Below are 25,312 nucleotides of genomic sequence, written 5' to 3'. Positions count from 1 at the left end.
GTTACAGGAATAACCTCAACATGTCATCTGGTCCACCTGCTTATAAAGGGACAGGATGACACATGTTTAGACTCTGCTTAACTGGTGTTTGTCAAACAATTGGCCTATTGCAGTGCTTCACTCTCCTTATATAAGAAAAGCTTTTCCTAGTATCCAGCGTTTTTGCTGTAAACGAAACTGAATACTTCATGTCGCCTCCACTCAGTCAGGGTAGTATTGCTCTCTTTATAAGGATCTTTTTGATATTATGGGACTTTTTTTTTTTTAAATCTCTTTTTAGAGAAATAAAAAAAGTTAATTCCTTATATTTGTCCTTACAGCCCATCTGTTCTAACCTCTTTTGTCACCCCTAGGAGTACTTCATGTGTCTATGTTTTCCTTAAAGTTTGATGTCTCGAGCTGTGTATAGCTATTCTTCTGCATTTGGCTTTGGCCAAAGAGGAACAAACTGCACTTTTTAAGGTTTGATGTTCATATTTAATCATAAGATTCTTGACTGCAGTTCTGGAGTCTGGCCAGTTTTCCTGTGTTGCATTTAAACATTTGCTTACCTGTTCTTCAGATTCTTACTCTGCAATCCTTTGTCTTTTTATAATTTAATTTGGTTGATTTGTGTTCTCTCTCTAAATTGTTAACTTAATTATTAATTCTTATCCCACAGTTCTACCCCTTCCAGTTCAGTGTCAGCTCTGTGTTCTAGATCTTTGTCAGAATCTTTAATGTGTATCTTATTCTCCATTACTACCAAAAGAGAGATCACATTTTAAAACACTGACAAAATCTAGGCAAAACAAAAAGTGCTCTGTGGCCCACAAACCTGAATTTTTCCTGACTTTTTTTTCCTATTTCTAGTGTGTTTGATATTTCTATATTTATGAAGATTGAGTAAAGTCAACAGATGTGGTACTGTAGATAAGCGTAGTAGAGATATGTAGATACGGTAGATATGCATCAAGTGCTGCTGTGGATTATTCTTTAGATTTATTTGAATGTTAGATCCTCTTATACTGCTGAACTTAATGGTCTTTTCTGTGTGTGCTGTACACAAGCATCAACACTTTTGCTGGTGATGTCAGTGTCTCCTTCATTTCAAGGAGGTGAAAGATACGTTGTTTCAGAAGGAAATCTAGGTTTGCTTTCATCTTGTTACAATGATATTTTGTACCCACACTACCTAGTGTAATTCAGTCTTCTGGTTTCTTTTTTGAAAAACTTCAGTTCCTCAATTTATTCCAGGCAGATGAAAGCCATCTCCTAACTGGAAGCCATTTCTGAGCCCAGGCAGAATGTACTCATATGTTGACAAAAGCCAGTGTTGGCGCACACGCACGCAAATTTGCTTCTGAGGGAGAGACCGTAGTATTAGCTGTATTCATTAAACTATCTATAAGCAGAATATGAAATGCCTGATACTGTAGGGCTATTTAGTATGAAGTTATAAAATCTTTGCATATTGAGAATATACCTGGCAAAAGAGTGGTTCAATTTAAGGCAACAACGTTTAGGTTAATATTGAGAAATTTTCAAGTGGGAATCACAAGCACAATGCTTTGAAAGGTTCGTCAGTGTGCTTTTAAAGTCAGATATGCAGCTGACATTATCTTCAGTGACAGATAAAAGCAGTGAGTTAGGGATTGCAGTAATGCCTGATTAGTGCCTTTGTGAGCAGGGCTATATTGGTGTATAATTTTGACATTTGCTCGACAAATACATTGCTGTCTTATAATTACTCCTGTCTGGTTGCTTGCTATCATAATAGTAAAACAATTCTGTATTTGCAAGTTATACTCCTGTGTTGAATGTGAAAGCTTATAATTTTCTGACAGGTACTGTATAATGAAATGTTAAAATCTAATCTGATAAATGCAAATGCAATAATCATGCGTCAGGCAAATAACAAGTTTGTTTATTTTCAGATGTCACTCCTCCACAAGCTGCTGGATACTTGGAAGTAACAGATCTTAACTCAAAGAAAATCAAATACATTGCTATTCCTAGGTAACTGATTTTATTGATTAGAGCAACCTCTGTCTTACAGGAAGAGCAAAGATAATTTTGTGTGTATTATTACTTCAGAATAAGCAAATATTTATTCTCATGGGGAAAGTAAGAATAAGTCATACCTAGTGCATAAAATTCTGCAACTGTTGCAGCATATTTTTGTCAACATTTTTTATCTGTTTTCTAGGTGATATCAGTGAAAATGCAGCCATTAATTAGGTTAGCTTTATCTTCTGTTTTTCATTCCCTTTGCTCCTTCCCCCTCTTCACCCACTTTGTCCTCTACCCTCTTTAATTTTGTTTTGCTATCCTTATTTTCTTTTCCTTTTTCTCTAAGGTCTAACAAAGACAGTCAGAATGAACCAGTGCTAGGTGTTAGGAAACCAGGAATCAAGTTTCAGTCCAATATAAAGTTCATCTTGAAAATAACTTGAGTTTCTCTATGTTTTGATTCTCCCTTGGGAAAATATACATTCCCTCACATGTATCTTTCATGATACACAAATCTTTTGTATGATGCATTAAAATAGACAGACTACGTGGCTTCTGTTTGGTTTGAACACTTATCTCTCACCATTGTAGACCATATTTGCAAATATTTTATGACATAAGCATATATTTTGGTTACAAATTGTCATTTTCCACTGCAATAATAATAAATATTTTTGTTTTAAATAGCAGTCTCTCAACTTTGCATGTTTAAATAGCACATGTATGAAACCCACACATCAGGAATCATATACTTTTTTTTTTATTCTATCCATTTGATGTTGGTTTTGACAATATTGATTCTCATTTAAATTAATTAATTCTGCTTCATTACTCATCTGTGGAATTTTTTATTTAATAGAGAGAATTAATTTTGGACTGTTTACTATTTTATAATTGATCATCCATTTGCCTACATCTTATACGATTGTTCAGAAATGTAAGGCGTTAACATAGAAATAGTAGGGAATCATATTTTATTTTACACTAGGTTTTTAAAAGAAATTACAAAAATTACAAGGCCAACTTCAACATCATGACCCTCAACCTAGTATGAGGATTTAAGCTATTTATGACAAATCTGAGCAGTACTGTACTCCATTAAAGAACTGATAAAATGACTTTTCATATATATGAATAGATGTATGCTAAAATCTAACAACCTTTCTCCTTCTGGCATAGCTAGCCTGGTCACATGCTAAGATAATTGTCAGTTGAATTAGTGCATGGTGTTTTAAGTTGTTGGCAGAGACGTATGTGTTACTGCTTTTATGTTCAAAGTTTATTAATTGTAGTATTAGTGGAAGTTGCCAAGTCATTATACATGTCATTAACAGTACTGAAAAAATGCAAACAGTCTTTCTTAATTTATCTAAATTTCCCTTCATATCACATAGTTATTAGGCCCTCTGTTTCAGCAGTAAATTTTTGTCTGCAGGTTAACTGTTTGAAATAGTGCTAAGATTTTCTGTGCATAAAGCTGTGCCATTTTAAATGAGAGTTTAAATCTTCATTTTTTTTATTATAGCACTAGAGAAAGGTGTTTTCCTCAGTGCCCCGGTCACATTCTCTCCTATTTCTTTTTTACTTTTCTATTTTTCTGTAACACGTTTTTAAATTTTTCATATTCTTTATGGTTTTTTGTAAAGACTGACTATTCTCAGGTAGAGGACATATAATAGTGGGTTAGGCAACACATTCCCATTCCGCCTGGTCTTTTATGCTGCTTTTTCTACTGACAAGTATCTTTCGATCATATCCACTTTCAGTAGGTGGAATGTTTCAGATACAAAAGTGTGTCTGCAGGGCTTAGCTAAAGTCTCTTATGGAATGAGGATGTAATTTCATTTAATTGCCACCTTAACTACAGAAATACTGATCCTCTTTTTAATTTCAGCTTCTAGAAAAATCACATTAATTTTTGTTTTTCAGATCCCAGTCTCTCTCTCCGTATACATCTTGGCTTTCTAAGATCTCAGATGCCGATGCCCTCTTGGCGCCACTGGGCAGAGTAGGTTTGGTTAGTGTGGACATGGGAGGCTGTGTGAGGCTTTGGGAGACCGGGCTGGACAGCCTCCAGCGGTCGCTGCAGGACTGGAGGAACATGATTGGCCAAGAAGATGGTCGTCCTGTGCAGGTAGGAGTTCACAAAGCTGATGATGCCAAGGCATGTTCACCTGGGAGAGGGGTCAAGGGAGAAAAACACTGTGAAATAGAAATACACCTGTGAGAAAAGTTGAATAGACATCTTCACTGAAAAGTAAAGACACAGTAGCTTAATTAGAAAGCTTATTTATGACCCCTGTAATTATGGTTACTGACAATCTCTTTGTCTTCCAGTGTTTGTATTTTTGCCAAATTCCAGTACATTTAAATGCAAAAAGTAAAAAATCCTCCTGATTTTTAACTGTAACTTTCAAAATGTAGAATAATGAAATTAATTTTTAAGGAAAGCATGTAATTTTCCAGAGTTCAAATACTTGGAAAAAATTGTTGTGTATGTACCTTAGAAAATAAACTTGAATCCTAGGTGGAAGATAAGTTGAGTTCACGGTAGTGCCTCTGTCTAATTTAGAAAATTCTCCCAGCTGAGCAGAGTTACGAGGCTCTCCATACAGCCGTGTTCTCTTGTGGAATGTTTAGGTAGATGTTGAAAATATACAGCATATATGTGTATGCTCTGTGTGGATGTATGTATGTAAACACAAGTGTTAATGTACTGGCTAATATGTATGATTACCATTGCAACACAGAGGGAAAATTCAGGGCTGTTTAATATAATCTTTATTTTCTGTTAGTGATTGGAGAAAGTATCACTCTACTTTGAAGAACAAGTGTACTTTAGGAGAATGTCTCTACTAGGAAGATTCTACATCCATCAACAGCTGCAATTATTTCTGTTTAATGAATTTCAGTAACCACTTTCATGGTACATTAGAATGGAAAAACAGTATGAGTCTTTTCGAAATTAGATCTTTTTCTGGTTTTGTTTATAAGGTGTCCAGCTATCTCAAGTGTGAATGAGGTTTATTAGGTTGAAAACATAGCTCCTTCTTTCACTTTCTCTTCCTGCTGTGAGCTCCCTTTCTACAAGATGTTCTGCAGTTACAGAAACTTTTGCAAGAACTGATGTATTCTTGTTACTGGACCTCAGCGTATGCCTTTCATAGAAGTGGTGAGAAAAGGAAACTGTTACTCAGTAGCAGGTTTGTGTGGTTGCTTGTTGCTTCACCAGTGCCATTTTTGTTACCAATGCAGTAGCACTAGCACCATCTTATGGTCACTTATAGTCTGTTTACACCAGCCCAATTTGATCTACTGATCAAGTTGACTAGTACAAATTAAAAAGAGCCAGGAGGAAAAGTTAAGAGTTTTACTTGCTTTAATAGGAGGTGTTTTCCTTCTTTTTTATCTTTTTTTTGATAACTTGTAATTTTATTCAACAGTATTACTATACAGTCAATCTTAGTCAACTAAATGTTAGAGAAGACTGTCTTGGAAAGTAGACATCATTCAAAAATTTTGAGTCATTTAACTAGTCATGTCAAGTAACCATTTTTTTTAAAAAGGCTAAGAAGTTTTCCCGCAGTCACAAAGCAGTTTTCAAGATCTGTTGTGGAATTTCTCTCTCCTGACAGTCTGGCTCTCTAGTGGGCACATTACAGGATAAAATCTTAGAGTATCTTTCTTCTTTCTGTCTGTCAACACAGGGTATATAGCTCAAGTCAGTGGTTTGTCAAAACTCAAAATGACATACTGTTTGATTTGAGCTAAAGGGCTGAAACAAAGCCTCCCGTGTGATCTTCAGACTTGTGTGATTATCGCTAACTTCTTTTTCTCTACTTTACACACTTTGCTTTAAATTGAAAGATCATGAAACCTAAGAAACCTTTTTCACAAAGGCATTTCAGAGCAATAATTTACAAATTAAATCTTTTATTTTATTTTATGTACATCTCCAATAAGATAATAGATGTGTCGTTGCTGTGTAAACTCTACACTTTGCTATTTGGAGATAAGGGCCTTCACCTTTCCTATTTAACTCAGTTTTTCAGTGGACTTAGACATAGAAGCAGTACTTTATTAAGGCATTCATTTCTGGAAATGAAAAGATCCTGTTAGCTTGAAAATGTATTCATGCAGATTTCCTGTGTAAGGTAAGCATAGCAAGAACTCCAGCGCTTCTTGTTCTAGAGACGCTTACTTTGCTAAGAAAGCTGCAGCTAAATGTTTCCTGATACACATATTTACAGAATTGGAGATATTTTGGAGCCACATGTTGATCTGTTCATTCAAGTGTATGAAAATCACTTTCTTTTGTACACTGTTTCATGTTCATTCTCAGTATCTTGGAGTCTAATGAGGCATCTCTAATTCCTTAACTCAAGCCATCATTCCCAATCATCTTGTAGCAGAAGCTCACTTAAGAGAATTGTCATTGTTCCTCATATCACTAGACTCCATTCCCCACCCACCCCCAATTTACCCTTAGACCAACATGAGACCTGTGTAGGTGGTTGGGAATGACTGTTCTGCGAAAACACTCAGAATCTGTCTGAAGCTTTCTGAACTTTGAGAGAAAAAGGAATTAGAGAGCTTTCAGTATAAATATAAGTACAAACAACTGGAAGCTCTTCAAGCAGCCTTTGGTTGCAACTATTGGTACTATGTTCTAGACCTGCATTTTGGCTTTTACGAACACCTTAGATCTCAGAAACAGGTTGTATGTACACAAACAATGAAACAATGAAACAAACAGCTGTAGCACTTATAATCAGTAATTAGGCTCCCTTGATATAATGTTGTGATTGTCTTCAAAATAGTCAATGTGTTTTGTATTGCTGATGTACTAAGTGGAGTTCAAACTGCTGGAGTCTTGAGGCTACAAAAATAGTTTATGGAAATATGGTTTATGTTTACACAAGTTTGCATTTATGTAGACAGGCAGAAATTGTCTTCATTTATTGGAGTTTTAAATTCAAAGTATGACTACAGTCCTCTGAAACTATTAAATTGGAGTGCCTACAATACAATATCTAAATAAAATACTGGATTTTCTAAAGCTATTAACTCTACTTGAAATCCAAGCTTTTTCATTGTTAGGTGTTTCAGAAAACAAGGTCACTTCGTTATCAAATATCTGAAAAGAATTTGAAAGACTGTTTTTAAAATCTTGCCCTGAAAATTTCATGGCTATAGGCAGACATTGGTAAGTTTGTGTTATTTTTGCGTTGAAGCTTTATTGATAGAAATTAGATGAAAAAACACTGATTACATTCTGATATAGTTGGGCTGTTGTTTTTCAGTAAGCATTGTTTACTGTTATGTCTCATTTAAGTAGAGTACAATGCTTACATAAAAATAATTAAAAGGTGCATAATTTAGAGGTATTTCAATAGACGGTAAAGCTTCATGCTCTTTAGGCACATGACATCTCCACAACAAAATCTTTTTTCATTTATAGATGATTATCAGAAAAAAACATTTATTTCTGTATACATTTCACTTAGTGTTCTCTTGCTGTAGACTATTGCCCAAAATGTTCTATACTATGTAAAGATTATACTCAGAATGTCGTTGTTTTCAAAAATCCCAGAACATACCCAAACCTGTTTAGTGCATAAAAATGTACTTGGTCAAAGATTACAAAAAAGTTGGCTTGTGATTAATGATAATATATATCTGAACCTTGAAAATTAATTGTAACAGTTTTGGCAATCCATGTGTAGTCTTGGTCTAGACAGTATGACCATGCAAAATGACATCCCAGATTTGAGGACAGTCCCTTGCTATTTCAGTGCCAGGATTGTCCAAAGAAGTGATCCAATTGATCAAAAAAAAAGACATTGTTGTGATTTCTTAGGGGTTTCTTTTGGCAGGACTTTGTTGTCTCTGTTACTTAAAGTTTGTGTGGAGCCTGCATTACCTCTTACACGCATGAGATGAGGTTTTTGAAATTGCAGCGGTATGCATTTCTGACTATATATAAAGGCCTAATGAGTTACATAGTTGCAACTCTTTTGATTGCCTATGGACTCTTCTCTCATTTTCTGTTGGCAGTGTAGCAAGCCTTCCTCATAGACATTCAAGTACCTAGTCTGAAATGAAATAATATTTTTATCCAAGTGAATAGCTAACAAGTGGGGAAAAAAAGAAAAAAATCCTTCTGTTTTCCCATCTTTTCTGCTGTAATCCTAAAACAGTGGCACATCTGCTGGAAGATCCCAGATCTTAAGACTCAAGGCTTGTCTGTCCTACAGTACACTGGCTTCTTCAAGGAGGGCCTAGTTTACACAGGTGTTCTGTATAGTGTGTGTTTTCCTCAGAAACTTAAAAATCTGAAATGTTTGGCTCAGGCTATACTTACTGTAAGAGCTCGAGTGGGTTTCTTAAATGGTTCATATTCAGCTGATATAATGTCAAGATCATATATGGTAGGACTGAACTGAGGAAAGGTACGGCAAATGTGAATACAGTGGGACCAGCCTTGTTAATACCAGCTATTTAACAATCAATAAAATACTTGGCATCAGCTTGGATCAGCTACCAGGAGTTTCTGCTTCGGGTAGAAAAACTACACCCATACTCACTCATGAGCAAGCACATGCACTGTGTAGAACCTGAATAATAAAACATCTCCATCATCCCAACTCTTTAGTGTCAAGACTGATGAGCAACACTCAGTTTAAAAAATCATGTGCTTCTTTGTAGATGAGTCAGTCCAAAGGAAATGTGTAAGAGAGGCACTGACACATGCTCAGGGCAGGTTTGTGCCCACCTAGTTCAAGAACATTTCTTCATGTCACTGAAGACCATTCACATAGTATCTATCAGTAATAGTCCACAGGTTAGGGCAGACCTTTATTTGGACAGTTCCTTAGTATGAAAGACACTTCCAGAGACAAGAAGCAGCCTGGAAATGTTCTCTCCCTTTTTTTCCCCCACTTTGCTCTTGTGACTTGACCTGATCTGTCTGGTTTTTAGCAAAAAGTCAACTGAACACTTAAGTTACGTTAGAGTTCACAACATCATAAAACTGAGATGGTGGAATCAATCTAGAAAAACATGTGAACGAGAAAAAAATATTTGTTTGCTTCTCACCAGTGGTTTGAACAACAAATGCACTAGGGAGAGTTCTGCAGTACTGTGTAGAAATTCATGCAGTACTGCCCAAATTCATTCTGTTAGAAATGGTCCTAGAAGTGGACAGCTCAGCATGACTTCGATATATTTTGGATATGTTTCAGGCCTTGTCAATAGGAGACATGAATGAAATGTATGTAAACATAGGGAAGGCTTTAGATGAAGGTTTTGTCATTCAAGATCTTCTGCCCTGGGGAACTGACTGAGAGAATAGTTCTCTGTCAAAAATGAGTGCTTTTATCTTAAATTGTGATTCCCTTTCCCAGCAGTGCTAGAGGCATATTCTTTTGGCCTCCGCTGTGACTATTTAACATCTTACTGATATAGTTTCCACAAAGCATGAATCATTGTAACTAGCTAAATAGAGAAGTGAAAAAAAAAAATTACTTCATCCATCCATAGCCGTTTTCCTCTAGACACCCCTAAACATTTAAATGTGTAATTGTTGCAACATCATTGTCATTGCTTTCCGGAGGAGGAAACTGAGACATAAGGAAGGCAGGTCATTTGTTCACGCTGTATGTCTATACTGCCATGTCAGAGGCAGGATGAATGCAGTATACAGCCATAAGGATATATAAACATACTTTGTACCTGTGTTGCCAAGCTGAGTAGCTTGATTGTCCTTGAATGCTGCAATCAGTATGAATGTACCTTAAACTGGGCAAAAAATTGCATATAAATGCAGTGCAACCACCTAAGAAAACAAATGTCAACTCTAGATAGCTTGAGGTTGAAACATGCTTAGCTGAGGTTGAAACATGCTTAGCTGAGATGAGTATAGACATACTCAGCAAAACTCAAGAAATGCAGAAATTAGATATTTTTCTCATATTTAAATGGCTCTCTTCACGGTCTTACAGCAGCACTCAAAAATGATAACAGAACACATAAGTTATTCCACGTCCTGTGAAGAGCTAGAAGAAATGAACATATGGTTCATGTCAGTAATGTAAAAGAGCGATGTATATGTGTTCACCACCAACAGCTAAAAAAATTAAAGGTGTTTTTTTCATGTCATAACTGCTCAAATCATCCGTGATGCATGGACTTCTTGCTAAAAACAGCATTTTAATGAGTTCAGCAGCACTCAGTAGTAGTTCCCAACATTCAGACTTTCTTCTGCAATCCATCAGTTAACCTTTGGATTCAATGAGGGCAAAGGCAAACGCTAAGTAGCTATTATGGGATGCCAGGTTCATAATTCAAAATACATTTAAAATGTGTTCCCATCCTACCTAGACTTAAGCTAAGGCCTATGTTGAACTGGAGTCAAAGTTGAGTGTGTTTTTAAAGTAATCATAATGCCAAAAATGTCAGATTTGTTGTTAAAGTTAGAAGACACACAATCATGTTAAATTCAGGTGAGGTTTGTGTACATGTGTAGTTGTGTGCATATATATATTCACATATATTTATGTATGTGCACACATGCATACACACATTGATACACACACACGCACACACACATACACACACACATACACACACACACAAGTTAATTTTTTTTCTCAGATCTCGTTACCTGGACATTGACTCTCTTGAATTAGAATTACCTCAGGAGGTAGTAATAACTTTGCAGGTACCCAATCCCTCAGGGACTGTATTTCATAATGAACAGGAATTGTAACTGGATTTGGAGGAAGAGATTGTAAAGCAACTCTAGGAAAAAGATCTCTGGATCCCTGCGTTACACATATCCTTAGCCATGAGGAATGCAACAATACTTCTCCTTCCTTTTGTCCCTTCCTTGTCTGTAGTCAGCTGGTTAAAAGACCTGTTGGCACAAGTCCTGCTCCTTGTCTGGCTTTTGTACCCGAGGGGTTATTTTAGCTGGTGTGTGCCTAATATATAGTATATAACTGAGACACCTACCAGGATTCAGAAAATGAGAAACTTTCTGTGGATGTATTCACAGCCTCCTTTTTCCCAGACACATTTTTGATCCCTTAGAATGGAGGGACGTGTACACAGTTGGACTAGCCTCCAATTGCAACAGCGAGAGGTTCAGAGCAATTGTCATTAAATAGGTGGAGATTGTCAAGAATTCAGGATGATACAGTATACAAAATATGGTCTAGTAAAATCTACAGAAGAATTGGAAAAAAAAAAAGGACAAAAAAAAAAGTGTCATGGTTATTAACAATCTTTGCAATTTGACTTCTCCATTGTGTTGCCAGATCAGGGACAAGGGGCAGGTGGCTGATAAGTAGTAGTACTTTTAATCCTGAATTAATTATAGTTGATTTTTTAGAAGGGCTCTTAGATTTATTTCTTTCATTCCCTCATAGTGCTATTACAGAACACAAGAAATGTTTTGTAGCTGCCTTAGAGTTTTCATAATATGTTACAAGTGCTTTCCTTAGAGGATTTTGGAAATCACCTGTACAGTTGTGGAAATAAAACATTAGTAATAAAAAGTCCAGAGAGTCTTGCAAATGCTCTAATTTATATGAAATGAATGGCTGTGTTTTCCTGTACAGCAGTGATGCCTTGATTTATTAATGGTTAAGCCCTTTGAAAACATGCTTGAAGTTCTCCTAACTCATGGGAGTTCGTTGATCAGACTGTCTTATTAAAATCTTATTTAGAGAGGGACTCCTTTTCTTTCTTACAATCTTTCGCCAAAACTTATGCTCATTGAGTACTACATAGCTTTCCATGAGCCTCGGTGGAGTATCGGGAGATAAACAGTTACCTCCCAGACAAGGATAGACATGGTCAACTATTACCTTTACCCTGCTTCTTTTCGAGACTGTATTAGATCAAAAAAAAAAGCAGCAGATGCATTGTACTTAAAAAATAAGGCTTAGTTTTTACAGGCTAAAGCAGTTCAGTTTCATTCCTTTACACAACGTGTGCGTGTACTCGCACACAAGCAGCTCAGGCAGGTTGTTGTGGCTGTGCTTGGAAATATTAAAGAGTAACGATAAGGAAAAGGAGTAGGTTCCAGCTCCAGACCTGCAGGCATTTCAGTGTCTAATTCTGAGCTCAGTGTGTGAGCTCCCACTGTCACCCTGAGAGCCTGAAGAGCTCACCTTGAAGGAGACTCTGTACGGCTCTTCAGACACCACTGCCCATAGCGGCACCTCAGACACCTGGCTTACCTGGGAGATCCCTGCCTTCAGCTGTCTGCAGTCCGGATCCAAATCCCATCCTCAAGTGCAGGGCATTATTTATGGATTTAGGGAAATGGATTCTTAGAAATGGAAGGGAGTTTCCTTTCTGCCTATTTCTGTTATTTGGGCTGAGACCAGAAGATCTGTAGCAGTTTGATTCTCTGCCATCTTTGGGTGACGATCATCTTGCTCCCTTCCTTGAATAGTCTCATTTATTCTATTCGTATTCCACTCAACTAATCATAAAGAACTCTACAATGAATTATTCACCCTTTAAGTGAGTGATTTTTTTTTTATATATATATATATTGAATGCATTATTTTTTTCTTTTGATTTTCTGAAGCTGCAGTTTGTACTTGAAAGTTTAGGGTAATGCAAGTTCACCTGATGAAATGTATTTTTTAGGTTGGATGTTTATCTGAAGAATAATTGATTCAGGACTTTCAGTGATCCCAACTTGTTTATGTTTACTGCTCAGGATCTACTTTAATCTATACTGACAATTTTACTTTTTTTTCCTTTTTTAAAAGTGACACCATATAACATTTTAACAAAAAACTGGCCTTTTTCTCATGTTAAGACTGAACTGGGCAAAGCTGCAGCTCTTGATTCGAGACAAAAGCATGACCTTTATCAAGAAGAGTGGCTAGTCCTCCTCACCACCACCACCTCCGGGTCTTTATTTTCTACTTTAGACCGGGTGGTTTTTCTGACCACATGAGGGCGGCGGTGAGCTAATAACGGTGATTTTGCTCATCTCTTAAATACTGTTGGTACAAACCCCATAAATTATGAAAAATATATGTAGTGGAGGGTTTTTGTAAGTTGGAATAACCATATGATGGCATTCTGCAGCCCTGCACAGGATCCTGAAAATCTTGAAAATCTGCAGACTACAGAGTTATCTGGTCAATAAGTGGATTACAAGGTATAGTTTGATAGCATTTGCAGTTCTGAGATCTGCCCTAAATACACAGTTTAGGTCTGTGACCTTTTCCTGAACTGCATGATTCATTTTAGCAAAGTAGGGAGCAGCAGCTGTATACCGCCCCTTGAAACAAGGCATTTGAGTATTGGGAAACAAAACTAGAAAGCCATGAACCCACAGAGCTTGATAAGTTCATATCTCTGCAAGTCTCCACTGAGTAAAGCAACTCAGATAAAGATCATTGGTTCTCTGTCACATACTTTTTCTCATATAAATGTCCTCATCTGAAATTAGGCCCTTGCTGGAAACACTATACAAACACGTCTAAAATACATTCCCTTTCCTGAAGATCTTCCAGTCTAATTAGAGCAGACAGACAAAAAGCAGGAGTGGAAATAAACTTAACTTTCTGTTACTTGAGGCTGATCCAGCACAAAGTTCCTCTTTCTTCCTCTGAGCTTCCTGTGAAAGCCCCCAGTTCTCATGGGAGAAAACATAATAACCTCAACACACAGTCTTTCGGATCTCAGAAGTCTGCAGCAGTGCACAATGCTGTTGTAAAGGCCGGAGCTCCAAACGCCGGTGAAATCCTGCTGTCCCAGCAAGAAGAATGCGTACTAGTAATTCTGCCCTTAGGAAAGATCTATTAGATGGAAGCAAATGGATTATATTCTCTTGTTACTTCATTTAGTTTATCTAGCTTTTAAGCCAAAGAGTACATATTAATGAACAAAAGACTCTAATACATCTACTGCTGCAGAGTTTCTGAGTTGGTTCTTAGCGTGACAGCATTTAGTTCAAACAAAGACCCACACACAACGACAACTGCATTTTATATAGTGGGGTTTTTTTAGCTGGTGTATAAAAACTTCATTTGCAAGCAAGATACCTCTTTCTATGTGTTCCACTCCAAATCTCCACCTCTTCCCCCACCCAGATGAACCTACCTATGATTTCACTTTTATTTTACAAATCCAAAATTCCGTTAAAGCTCTGATGCTTTGAACGGTTTTGATATTTGAGACAGCAGTTTAATGCCTGTGTGAATTTTAAAAGCTGCTTTTAGAGAGAAATGTTCACAGGAGTCAGATGATGCATGAGGCTTCATTAGTTCATTCTGAGTGTTCGCAAAGTTTTACAGAAAAGATAGAAAATCAAAATGAAGCCAAAATGAAAGAAAACTTATTAAATGTGTTTCATACTGCGCTGCAACTCATGTTTTTTCACTTCAGGACACAATTGAATACACAGAGTCTATTTAATAAATTATTATTGTCTTGTCTTCCTTTCTGCAGAAAAATGACTTGTGGGCTCAATTTTGTGCTGTTGTTGTGAATAGAAATTGTGCTATTAAGTTTTAGTACACAGAAAATGGCTGTACATGGTACAGTACAAGTAAAAGTAATAGAAGCTATTGGATTTTTTTTTTTGCCTGTTTTTGCCTTTCTCTCACTAGTTTGTGTGAGTAGATTATAAAATGTTTTCTTTCTGTCCTTGGTAGAATCATTTTTACAATACAATGTAAAACCACCATGGAACAGGCAGATTAGCCTTTGATTTTGCTTGATCTGGAATTTGTATATACTCTTTGAGAATATAATACATATATTCATGCTGCTGATAAAGAATGTGTTGGAGGAAAGGATATTCTTGTGACCTGTTAAATGCAGCTTAGGGTAATACTGAGGTTTTAAGGATGGCGTTTTTTGGGGAGGGGTGGTGGGTCGTAAAAGAAAACCAAAATTTGTTTCAGGGAAAAAGTCAGTCTTTTGCACATCTGCTGAAATATATTCTGCATTCCATGCAATATATTTCCTAATGCTTTGTGCCACTGTGGGATGGATTATTTAATGCCTTTTTCATCTGGAGAATAGTCATGTTTTGCCATATCCCAAGTCAATCTTTCATGATAATGTGTGGTTGTGATAAAAGATTTTTCCCTGATTTTGATAAAGAAATTAACATCTTCCAAATCACCTGTAGGACAAAAGTCTTAAGATATTTTCACTTCTTTTCCTGCAGTGATCTTCTTATGCATGCCCCGTCTTTATACACAGTGCTGGTGAAGAGAATAAGCTATTTAAGAAAACATTTGTATTTTAACTTTATAGTATTTGTAGTGTTTTTATATTCATGTCATTCATATTTTTCAACAATAATTTAATGCATTGTATGGAGTAACACATATTCTTCATTGACTATAAACCACCCTGTTTAATATATTGTATATTAATGAAAAGGCAAAATAACGGATCAATTCTTTCGCTCCATGTCCCAGGTATGTTAGGATAAGAGCAGATATATTCTAATTTGCACTTTAGCAGGGTTCCTTCCTTTATGATTAAAAGAGCAAATGAAGAATGGGATTTTGCCAGCCTAGATTCTGCCTACATTTGCCTACTTTCCAGGACTGTCTAATGATGCAACTAATTAATCTATTGCACACCTCCTTAATTTACATTAAACTAAGCACCTAAATCATGTGAACTGTATTCTACCTCAAATCTTAGTGCACATTTTCTTTTTAATATTTTTTTCTAATCAACAGTAAGAAACATCTAATAATGCGGTATTACTACTAATCCTAGCATAAGTGCTTGTGAAAATAGATATTGTTTGAGGACCTTAGCTTTTTCTTTTTAAAACTCTTCCTACATAAATATTCTCCACAGCTGTAAATACTGCAGTTGTGACCCTGTTTGCTTGTATTTTGTAAAATTATGTCATGCCCATTTATGTGTGTTTATTGTTATTAAGTTGTGACACATGAAATCATGCTGGTTTCAGTTTTAGTAAATGCGCTGTATGTGGAATGATACACTGAATGCTTAGGAGAGCTTATTAGAAAGGTTGGTTACTTGTTTGCCACCACATACAACAAGGAGGAATTCCATTTATTTCTGTAATGAAGATGTAAAATCCTATAACGAATGGCCAGCTCTGTTTGAACATAACGCGAAAGGTTAGAAAAAATGATTTGGGGAGGTTTGGGGAATGGAAATACATAGTACATTTTCTAAAGTGCAGATTACATCCCTTTACACCTGCAGGATGTTAGCCTGGAATTAAGAGTATTTCTTCATCTTTCCCCCTCCTTTTTACAGTTGTATCTGGAGTATTAAAATAAGAATTGTGTTTTACGTAAGAGGACTAGATATGAGTTAGTCCTGGCAGGGCCAGATCTATTAAAACTAAGAGGTGAAAGATCTGTCCCCTGTACATGAGGCAGCTCATCCCCATTAGAAACCAGAGTTTCATTGCCAGTCCTCAAGCAGAAACCTGCTTTTGTTGCCACGAGCACTGCAAAGGAGTTTTTCTGGCAAGCACTCCTGAATGGGAGGCACTGACACAGGAATTTTAATGAAGTTAACTGCATCAGAATACAAAAGTAAGCTGCTGTATTAAAAGACCATCTACTCTCTAGCCAGCTTGCTGTGTTGAACAGAAGCCTGTCATGTACAGGGTAGGATGACAGGAATATCTATGACCGAAAAAACAATCTACATCAGAGACCCATTCCCAGACTGCATCAAGGGAAAAGTCCTTTGCATTTCACTGGAAGCCATCAGTCACTTATTACTTTTCTGTTCAAAGCTAGAAATATTTTTAACCTCGTCTGGCTTCTGCTTACAAAGTCTAAAAGATATTTCCTAACCTGTAACCGCGAGTTCTTTTCTGCCAGCAGTTAAGTCTAAGTACATGTTCTGTCCTTTGTTTTTACAAGACTATAATGGAGGTGTGGGCATCTAAGACGGTGACAGCTGTTGGTTAGATCTCCTGCATGAAACTCCCATGCAGGAGCAAAGAGAATTTCAAGTGAGAAAATACAGGAAGAGATGAAATTCCCTCTCTCTTTCCCTTTTTCACAAGAAAACTCCTGGAATTTTAGCCTTTAGTTTATTGTAACAGACTTAAACAATGAGGAGCTGATGTATGGGCTTAAAATGCATGGGTGAAAAGGTGGCAGTGTTGGAGGTCTTGTATACTCTGAAACGTGAGTGATGGAACAATAGATATACTGAAATGTTCATTATAGTTGACTTTGCTAAGTGTCTTTTACTCATTAAATTGGATACTATTATAAGCAGGTTAATAATAGAGATACTAATATGTATTCAGTCTAGATGTACTTTGAATAGTTCCTTAAAAGCATCTCATAAAAAGTCAGACAATGTAATGATTTTATTGCTATCAGACATATAAATGTGACGTGCTGAAGACTGGCTATCATTTCTTCTATTATATTCATTTGCTTGGCACAAGCAGATTGGGGGCAACCAGCACTTGTTGAAACACAGAAATGCATGGTTGTGCTACTTGGGACTGCTTTTGAGGAGATGAAGACCTTTCTAAAGACATTATTTTTTTCTCAGTTTCATTGCATTGTATGATTAAGAGTACTGGGTGCTAAAATATTGTTAAGCTCACTTGTATGAAATCATCTGAAGCTAAATTTGATAATGCATTTTGTCAGTTTTCCTCATAGAATCGGAGAGATTTGATTGCAATATACTAGAAGAAAATTCAAACTGAGCTCAAAAGGGAAGTATTGTAATTGTGAAAACAGCTCATATATTAGAATAAAATGCTGACATAAGTGTGGGACATAAATCATTTTAATAATAGGATACAGCAGCTCTTGCCATAATTAATGCATTTTTGTTAATGAGTTATTGCAAACTCCTTTCTTCCCATAGTTCTAACAGTCTTGCACATTGTATCTGAGTGAGCTGGGTGATCCTCAACAAATTCAGCTCCTGTGTTTTAATGAGGGGTGGAAGAAGCATCAAAATGTGATGTATGCCAGTGCTTCCTTACTCTCCAGGGGTTAATTTTATTAAATTGTGTGATTTCACATCAGCATTCAATAGAATTCAATTCCACATTCACTTAACTGGCATAAATGTGGTTCTAGATCCCCTTCCAAACATAGTCAAGATTTGGTTAGTACACAATATAACCTTCCCTTACCATCGTTTGCCTGACCAGCTGAAGTCTAGACAAAACTAGTAGCCTTTGACTCATCTTCAGAGTGGCCCCTCTCACAGATTGGTATGCATTTAATAGCTGTTTGGCATAAATATGACACAGATGTGAAACACCTGGTTTCATTATGTTGTTGAGTGCATTAACTCATGTAACTGGCTTCTCTTAGCCTCTTTATGTTGTTTACATTACTATATGAAGGATGATAAGATCATTTAGTTTCCAAACTGAATGTGTTTGTATCAGTTTCCCTTATTCCTCTGGCTCTTAGAACCACAGTATTGTCAGAAAAACAAAAATGAAGTGTAGCCATGTAAAACTGTTTTGGCATCCATTCACATAGCTCAGAAGGAACTGATATAGATCGAGTTTTTCAGGGACCAACATCTCTCATTGAATGTAAAATGAGTGTTTAGTTCTATTGCTGCCTGGCTGCCCTTGCTGTCAGGAGCAAATCGATGTGCAAGAGGCAGGAGCAGAGAATTAAGTCAAAGCATTAACAAGTCTTGGTATTTGCTGTTGTTTCTTCATTTCCTTTTCTCTCAAGCACTTCCTTCATTCCCTTGCCTCTTCAGAAAAGCACATTCCTTTAACATCTTTCTGACCTGCAGTCTTCATGTTCTTCTCACATAAAACTTTTGTTTGTTTGCTTCATTGGCTTTGGAAGACCTGCAGAGCCTCCATCCACAAAGTCCTTTCCAATGCACCCGTTACCTATTGGTGTAAGTGCCTGAGAATATAATACAGTCAAAGAAAAGAGAACAAAAATATTGAAAACCAGGGACCAAGATCATCGATGATTACTGAGAATTTGGACTTTATAGAGAATAAAATAAGAATCACATGTATTCCAGGAGAGGATGGCAGTTGTGCTTCTTCTGTGGTGAAGACTTTGAAGAAGAACCTGCCCAAACAGGCAGTGGAAAAGTGCTTTCATGCTCTGATCATAAATCACCAATATGTATAAACAAGTTTAGATGATGCACAACTGACAAATGTGTGTTACGAGTGTTTTAGAAATAGTGGTTATTTTGAAAATCAAAAGGAAGTCTTAGAAGGAAAATTTCACAGTTTTTCCAGCTATTAGACTACCTCATATCTGAAACTCAAGGCTACTGGGCTGAGTTCATTTTACAAAGCTGTGATATATATGCACACCAGGCAGTACGAAATTTTCACAATAATGCAGTAATGAATAGCTCCTTTCAGTGCATGTATAGCTAGAAAGAGCACAGATTTCTCTCAAAAAGAGATGCATAGTCAAAACTCTTGCTGAAAGAAACAAAGTTGATAGAACTCTTGCAATACATTAAAACAGAAAGTATTCAGGAGGGGACAGATCAACTTTAGAGCAAGCAAATTATTTATATGTTTGGAGAAATTTCAGTAGGTTTAGAAATTCCAGTTGGACAAGCTTGGAGAAGTTACTGTGGATTTCTTAGATTTGTTTGAGCTTTTTCTCTGTTTTCAGTAGTTGTTTTTCTTGTCTTCCTTCTCACTCCAGACAAACTAGATTTTCCCTGCTGACTGTCTTTCAGTTTGTCAGGTTCATAATACCTCCAGTTTTCGATCCTCCCCCTTAAATCTACCTTTGCTACAGTTTCTAATGTCAAGAATTAATCCAGCCCTTTGGAGGGTTGACTTATCTATGGCTCTTCTGTCTCTTTATATCTGTCATGCTGAAGAATGTATTGTCATCCAAAAGTTTTTCTCTTCAATTTTTCCCTCACCTGCCTCTGCTTTCATGTCCAGACTCAGTGATTTATTGTCTTCCTAAAATATATCTTCAGTTCTATTCTAGATATCTGCTAATCTAACTTTTACGTTCTAGAGGGGAAAGAATCACCTTCACAGCAGAGAGAAATGGTTGTAAAATTGCCTTGAAACACATCCATGGAGACAGGGATGGGGAGGAGAAAAGCCTGAAGTCACTAATGCAATTACCTAAGAGCTCAAAGAAAGACCAGGAAAGTATATCCAGAAGGTTTTCTTAACGGGACTCTGCAGTGTGCTAATTCAACACAGTTTCTAGGTGTATGGTAAATTTTTAAAATTACCTCAGCAAACCAGTGCTAATAAAAATTAGTTGTTAAATTATTGAAATGTAGCAAAATTTTACTACCTTTTATGTGCATAGATGTTACTTAAAAACAAGTAAATGAATGAAACTGCTGCAATTCACTGGCACGACATTTACACATTTGCTGGTGGTGTTCCATTCTAGTATCCTTAAATTTTCAATTACTTACCCAGTAACCTATTACCTATGTGAAAAAAAATAGGAATGAGGTCACATTCTTAAGCTATGATAGATTGTACAACTTGTCTCGCTCAGGCAATTTTTTTCAAAGTTTTAATAGAAATCAAGTGTTGGATGTTCTGTTGTCCTTTTAAGAACAAAAAGTCACAAATCATTGTAAAATTAAAGATTTTCTATTAACCACATGCTGTTTCAAAGTTATGAATTCCCGCTTTAATCAAATCAACACTATTGTAAAGTAGTCTTGTATTAGAAACTTGGTTACTGCATATGTACTAAAAATATCATTTGTGAACAACTTATATGTGAGAAATACATGTGAGCAGCAAAGCTGTTTTGTCTACAGAACTTTTCACTTAAAATTTAAACAATGCTTGTATTTCAAAATATTTAGTGAAATTTGTCAATACAAAAACTTGAAAAAAATAGAATATGGCATTTGCGTCACTTACTATGGCTATGTTTGCCTCATAGAGCTTCCTTTTGCAGAATTTGGAAGAACCCAGAAGGATGAAAACATAACAGATTTTCCATCATTCTATTGTTTCTCTTTACAGAATAATGTTTTGCTTTGCTTCGTGAGGCTGACACTACAGTTTTGGTTTTATGATTTTATTTTAAACTAGGTTCAGTGATTTTTGTTGACCTGTGTTTCTGACAGTTTTAAAATCTACCAGTTATGCAAAAATGAACTGTTTATTTTGGAGGAAATCTTTTAAACCAAAAATGTGTGTAACCCTAAGGGTAACATGCTATTGTGGTTAAGTGCCTTTCTTCCTATAGAAATGTTAATTTAATGTAATTTATCAGATTAGGTCTTGATTTTACACTAATAACATGGTTCACAGAGGACGTATTGTACCTCTTTGAATTAATATAAAGTCTATAAAGAGAAAGAAAATTATGTTTTGAATAGCTGCCAAGAAACTGTAGTTAGAGCATATGTTTTCAGTTCAAAAACATGTATGGAATTCATAGCAGCATCAAGTTGAGTCTGCAAGACAGCGTATTCAAGGATTAAACTGCTCTACAGTTCTAGTGAAAACCGTGATAATGCCAGTAAACTTCTGAAAAGGCAGTAAATTGTAGTTATTGGGGCACATAAATTCATCAGAGAATTAAATGTTTTATGTTAGATGAGAAGAAATGTAATTTGTAGAGGTTAAAGACATCAATTTTACATCTCTGTTATTAAGTTTCATTAAAAAAATTAACTGGCATTAAATTATAGAAGATTAGTAACTGAAGTTCATACATGAATCATTGATTCACTACTACATGACTCAGAGCTGGTAACAGGAAGAAGTATTTTTACCTTCAGTCACCCACTTAAATCCAACCCCAGCCTGAAGTGACTCGACCCTGACCATCTGACATCTGTTGGGTGTTCAGCTGTGCGGTGAATCAGTGGGGAAAGTACAGGCAGTGGACAGGTGTAGAAAACCCATCATGGTAGGTGGCCGTGGCGGGAAGTTAAGGATTACATGAGTGTCATTTGAACCAGCCATTACTGACAAACCTTGGAGAAGAGCATGTCGTTTCTTTAGTCCCTGGTTCACGAAAGGAAGATCAATCTGCCCATGAATAAAGAACACAGAGCCATAGTTGGGTGTCCTTGAAATTTGTGAATGGATGTACAGCCAGGTGTTGCCAATGCTAAGAGAAACATTCAAACTGCAGATGATCCTGTCTACAGGGGGATTTTGAATTATGTTGGCAATTATCAGTAAGCCCTTTTCTGGTGTGGGTAAGATTTGAAAGCACTGGGTGGTTCAGATGTGGCAGTAGTCTTAGATGTATGGGTCTAATGCACTACTCAGGAGCCCTCTTTTACTCTCCTTTATCATGTTGTCTTCAGCAGGTGGGGTGGTACATTTATTAAATTAATTCTGGTCCTACAGCTCTTCAGCGGACCCTCATATGTTATTGTTAGGTTGTTAAAGTGGTTTTCCTTGCTACAAGAGAGATTTACAGCTCTATTTTTTTTATTTTACAGATAACCATTCAGAGGGACAGTGGTTTGGATGTCAGTTCCCCCAAACATGGAAAAGTGGATCCAGACAACATGCCACATGTTGGTGGAAATACATGGGCTGGTGGAACAGGTTTTTCATGCTTTTTTTTTTTTTTTAATGCTTCACTGAAGGATGTCTAAGAGAGATCCTGTGCCAGTCAAAAATGGATTTGTACAAGACCCACCTCTACTTAGAGCTATTTTACTCAGTAGAGGGTTGCTTTGTTGACAATGAAAAAAAGCACCTGCAGTGTCTAACTTCAACTGTATGTAGTGGTTCTCTACTTCAGTTACATTTTGTTGTAGTTTCTTTCCATCGTCCATATAGAGAACCAGAAGATTGCAGCCATAGAAACTAGGCTGAGTCATCTGCCATTCTCTTAGATGTCTCTGTAGCCGCAGCAATTTAGGTAGTATAGGCAAGAGGCACACAGAATAGGCAAAGTGCCTCCTAATTCTGAAAGAGCATGATAATGATCACTTGATAAAGTGGTACATTTTGGGAGAAGAGAGATTTTGAATGAATGGCTCTAAGGACCAGGAGCTTTGAGGAGGTGTACAAGACCTTACATGGTCTAAAATCCTCTTTGTACACGGTGGAAACCATTATGAATCTGGTCTCAAGGGACTATAAAAACAAGAATTCCATGGGTGTTCTTTTTTTACTGTGGTAGCTGCTTGGTTTTGAAAATCTTTGGCAAGAAATATTTCTACTGTGGATTGTTGGTAATTTTTTTGGAACATCTGTAGATATCATAACAGAAGCTTTAAAGAAAATGCATTCTTACTTATTGTTGAATGCATATTTTTAATTATTTTTTATCTCAATCATGTTAGGGGGTAGAGACACCGCTGGGTTAGGTGGCAAAGGTGGGCCATATCGACTGGATGCTGGCCACAGGGTTTACCAAATATCTCAAGCTGAAAAGGATGCTGTTCCTGAGGAGGTTAAGAGAGCTGCTCGAGAGATGGGTGAAAAGGCCTTTAAACAGAGGTAGTGTGAAAGTCTTTATTTTCCCTTCCATTTCCTGAAAGAATTTGAAAAAGATGGCTAAAAAGAATTTTCTTTCTTAACTGCATTTATCAACTACCTTACCCTGATCATTATCATTTAACAGAGCTTACCAGTATGTGTTTCACTGTTCTGGACAAGATGTATAGAATGTTTTATTGAATTAAGCCACACTGTTAAAATGACTATATGATTTGGTAGAGTAAAACGTAACTAGATGGATGAGGAGACTGATGTGAATATTGATCTTTTTTAAAAAGGGATCTACCATCTGGAAATTTCTTTGAATTATAATGAATCCAGATTGTATGTTGTTAGGAATTCATCAGCTAACAAATGTCTTTCGAAATGGACCATTACAAACAAAGTGCTTCTGTTTGAAAGACCTATAGCCAAACGGAGAGATGATTTGAACTGTTAGAGCTCAGCAGAGACTTTTAGACAAACCACAGATCTTCCCAGCATTAGTGTAATGCATGGTTACTAATCAACTATTTTCCAGACTGTGCACAGAGATTCAAATTTCTTCCACCAACTGAACTCTGAAGTCAAACTCTGGTAGTTTGCATAAAAAAGCCAAAGTCATACCAAATGACTTGTACATTTCAGCTCAGGACGTACTGCAATGTGAGTATCTGTCTGAAAGTACAGAGTACTAGACACAGATTAAAGATCAGAGCAAATAAATTTAGAAGCAGCTTAATCATATCACATTTTGTTGCTATTAACAAAGTGATTCCCAAGAGGGGGCAAATGCGGGTGCTATGAGGAGCAGGTGAGATTGCCATTTGCTTCAACCGATGTATAAATAATGAGGCTGTTAAGCGTAGAGCACACACTGGACATGAATCACTGTATTTAAAACCAGCAATTTATCTATTTAATTCAGTTCAAATTTATTTTTAAATCATGTTTTTATTACTAAAGTACCTGGAGCATTTAACATGCTGTTAGAGCATTACTAGTTAATAAAGATTGAGAAAATGTATGGGTTATGTCAGTGCTTCAAAGGTAAAGACCCTGAAAGGCAAAATTCCTTTTAATGGTGAATTAATTTATACAAGCAACATACAGAAATTTAAATTAAAAATAGTCACTTAAGGTTTTGTTTTCAAGGGAAAGGCAAAGCTTGTTTTGTCTTTTTTCTTGGTGCTTTCTGGGGATGGGTGGGGAGGACTACTTTTAACCTTTTCTACATCCTCATTCTTCAAAATTGCTTAATCAGTTGCATTATAATAGAAACAATCTATATGTATGGCCTTGGATACTGTACATCTCTTTGTGCATGTGCACATATATACATATGGCATGCTTTAATGAGTTTCTCCCTACCTGTATGGTGGTTTGCAGAGTTAGTGTTAGAAGACATTCCTGGATACTGCTGCGTGTTGTGGAAATGGTGCAGCTGTGTCCTGTAAAATCTGAGTATCTGTACATGAGATAACAATTCATGTCCTGCTAAAACCAGTGAGCTGGCGTATGCCAGCTGTAAATGTAGCCTATTCTGAAGCCACATTTTACTTGGATTATTGTTCTGTATTTCTTGGATAGTTGTGGGAACTAACAGATAAAAGTTAGGAATAGGGAGGTTGGAGTCCTCAGGTTGAAGAAAAAAATAAGGGAGACTGCGGATTTCCCAGCTTTGTTTACACATGATTATCTGTAAGGGAAGATTTTAATATGAAAGCTATTGATTGCTTTCCTGGCTAGATAGTACTTCTAGTGGAAAATATTTTAAATTGCCCTATTTCACTAGAAAGAAGTTAGCAACTGCTCTTGAATGGATGCGGTATTTTTCATGTTATTTTTCTGAATCAGCTTTCACTGTGGATTGGTGTAGTCTAACAAAATAAAACTGCA

The 25,312-nt window shown here is 36.5% G+C and overlaps 1 protein-coding gene across 1 annotated transcript in view; it reads left to right on the top strand.

Annotated features, from left to right (window-relative positions):
- The window catches only part of VWA8 (von Willebrand factor A domain containing 8), a gene marked incomplete at both ends in the record, with an annotated part of 133,752 nt that overhangs the window by 97,677 nt on the left and 10,763 nt on the right, over positions 1 to 25,312 (top strand). The window contains 4 exons of the mRNA XM_010087550.1: positions 1,917 to 1,998; positions 3,922 to 4,126; positions 22,423 to 22,531; positions 23,278 to 23,434. Of these exons, the coding sequence (XP_010085852.1) occupies positions 1,917 to 1,998; positions 3,922 to 4,126; positions 22,423 to 22,531; positions 23,278 to 23,434 (553 nt within the window). The remainder of the gene's footprint in view (positions 1 to 1,916; positions 1,999 to 3,921; positions 4,127 to 22,422; positions 22,532 to 23,277; positions 23,435 to 25,312) is intronic.

The sequence above is a fragment of the Pterocles gutturalis genome, unplaced genomic scaffold (assembly GCF_000699245.1).
Source record: "Pterocles gutturalis isolate BGI_N339 unplaced genomic scaffold, ASM69924v1 scaffold15621, whole genome shotgun sequence".
NCBI classification, from domain to species: Eukaryota; Metazoa; Chordata; class Aves; order Pterocliformes; family Pteroclidae; genus Pterocles; species Pterocles gutturalis.
Note: the sequence above shows the minus strand (reverse complement) of the source record. Positions and strands in the feature narration are given on the sequence as shown.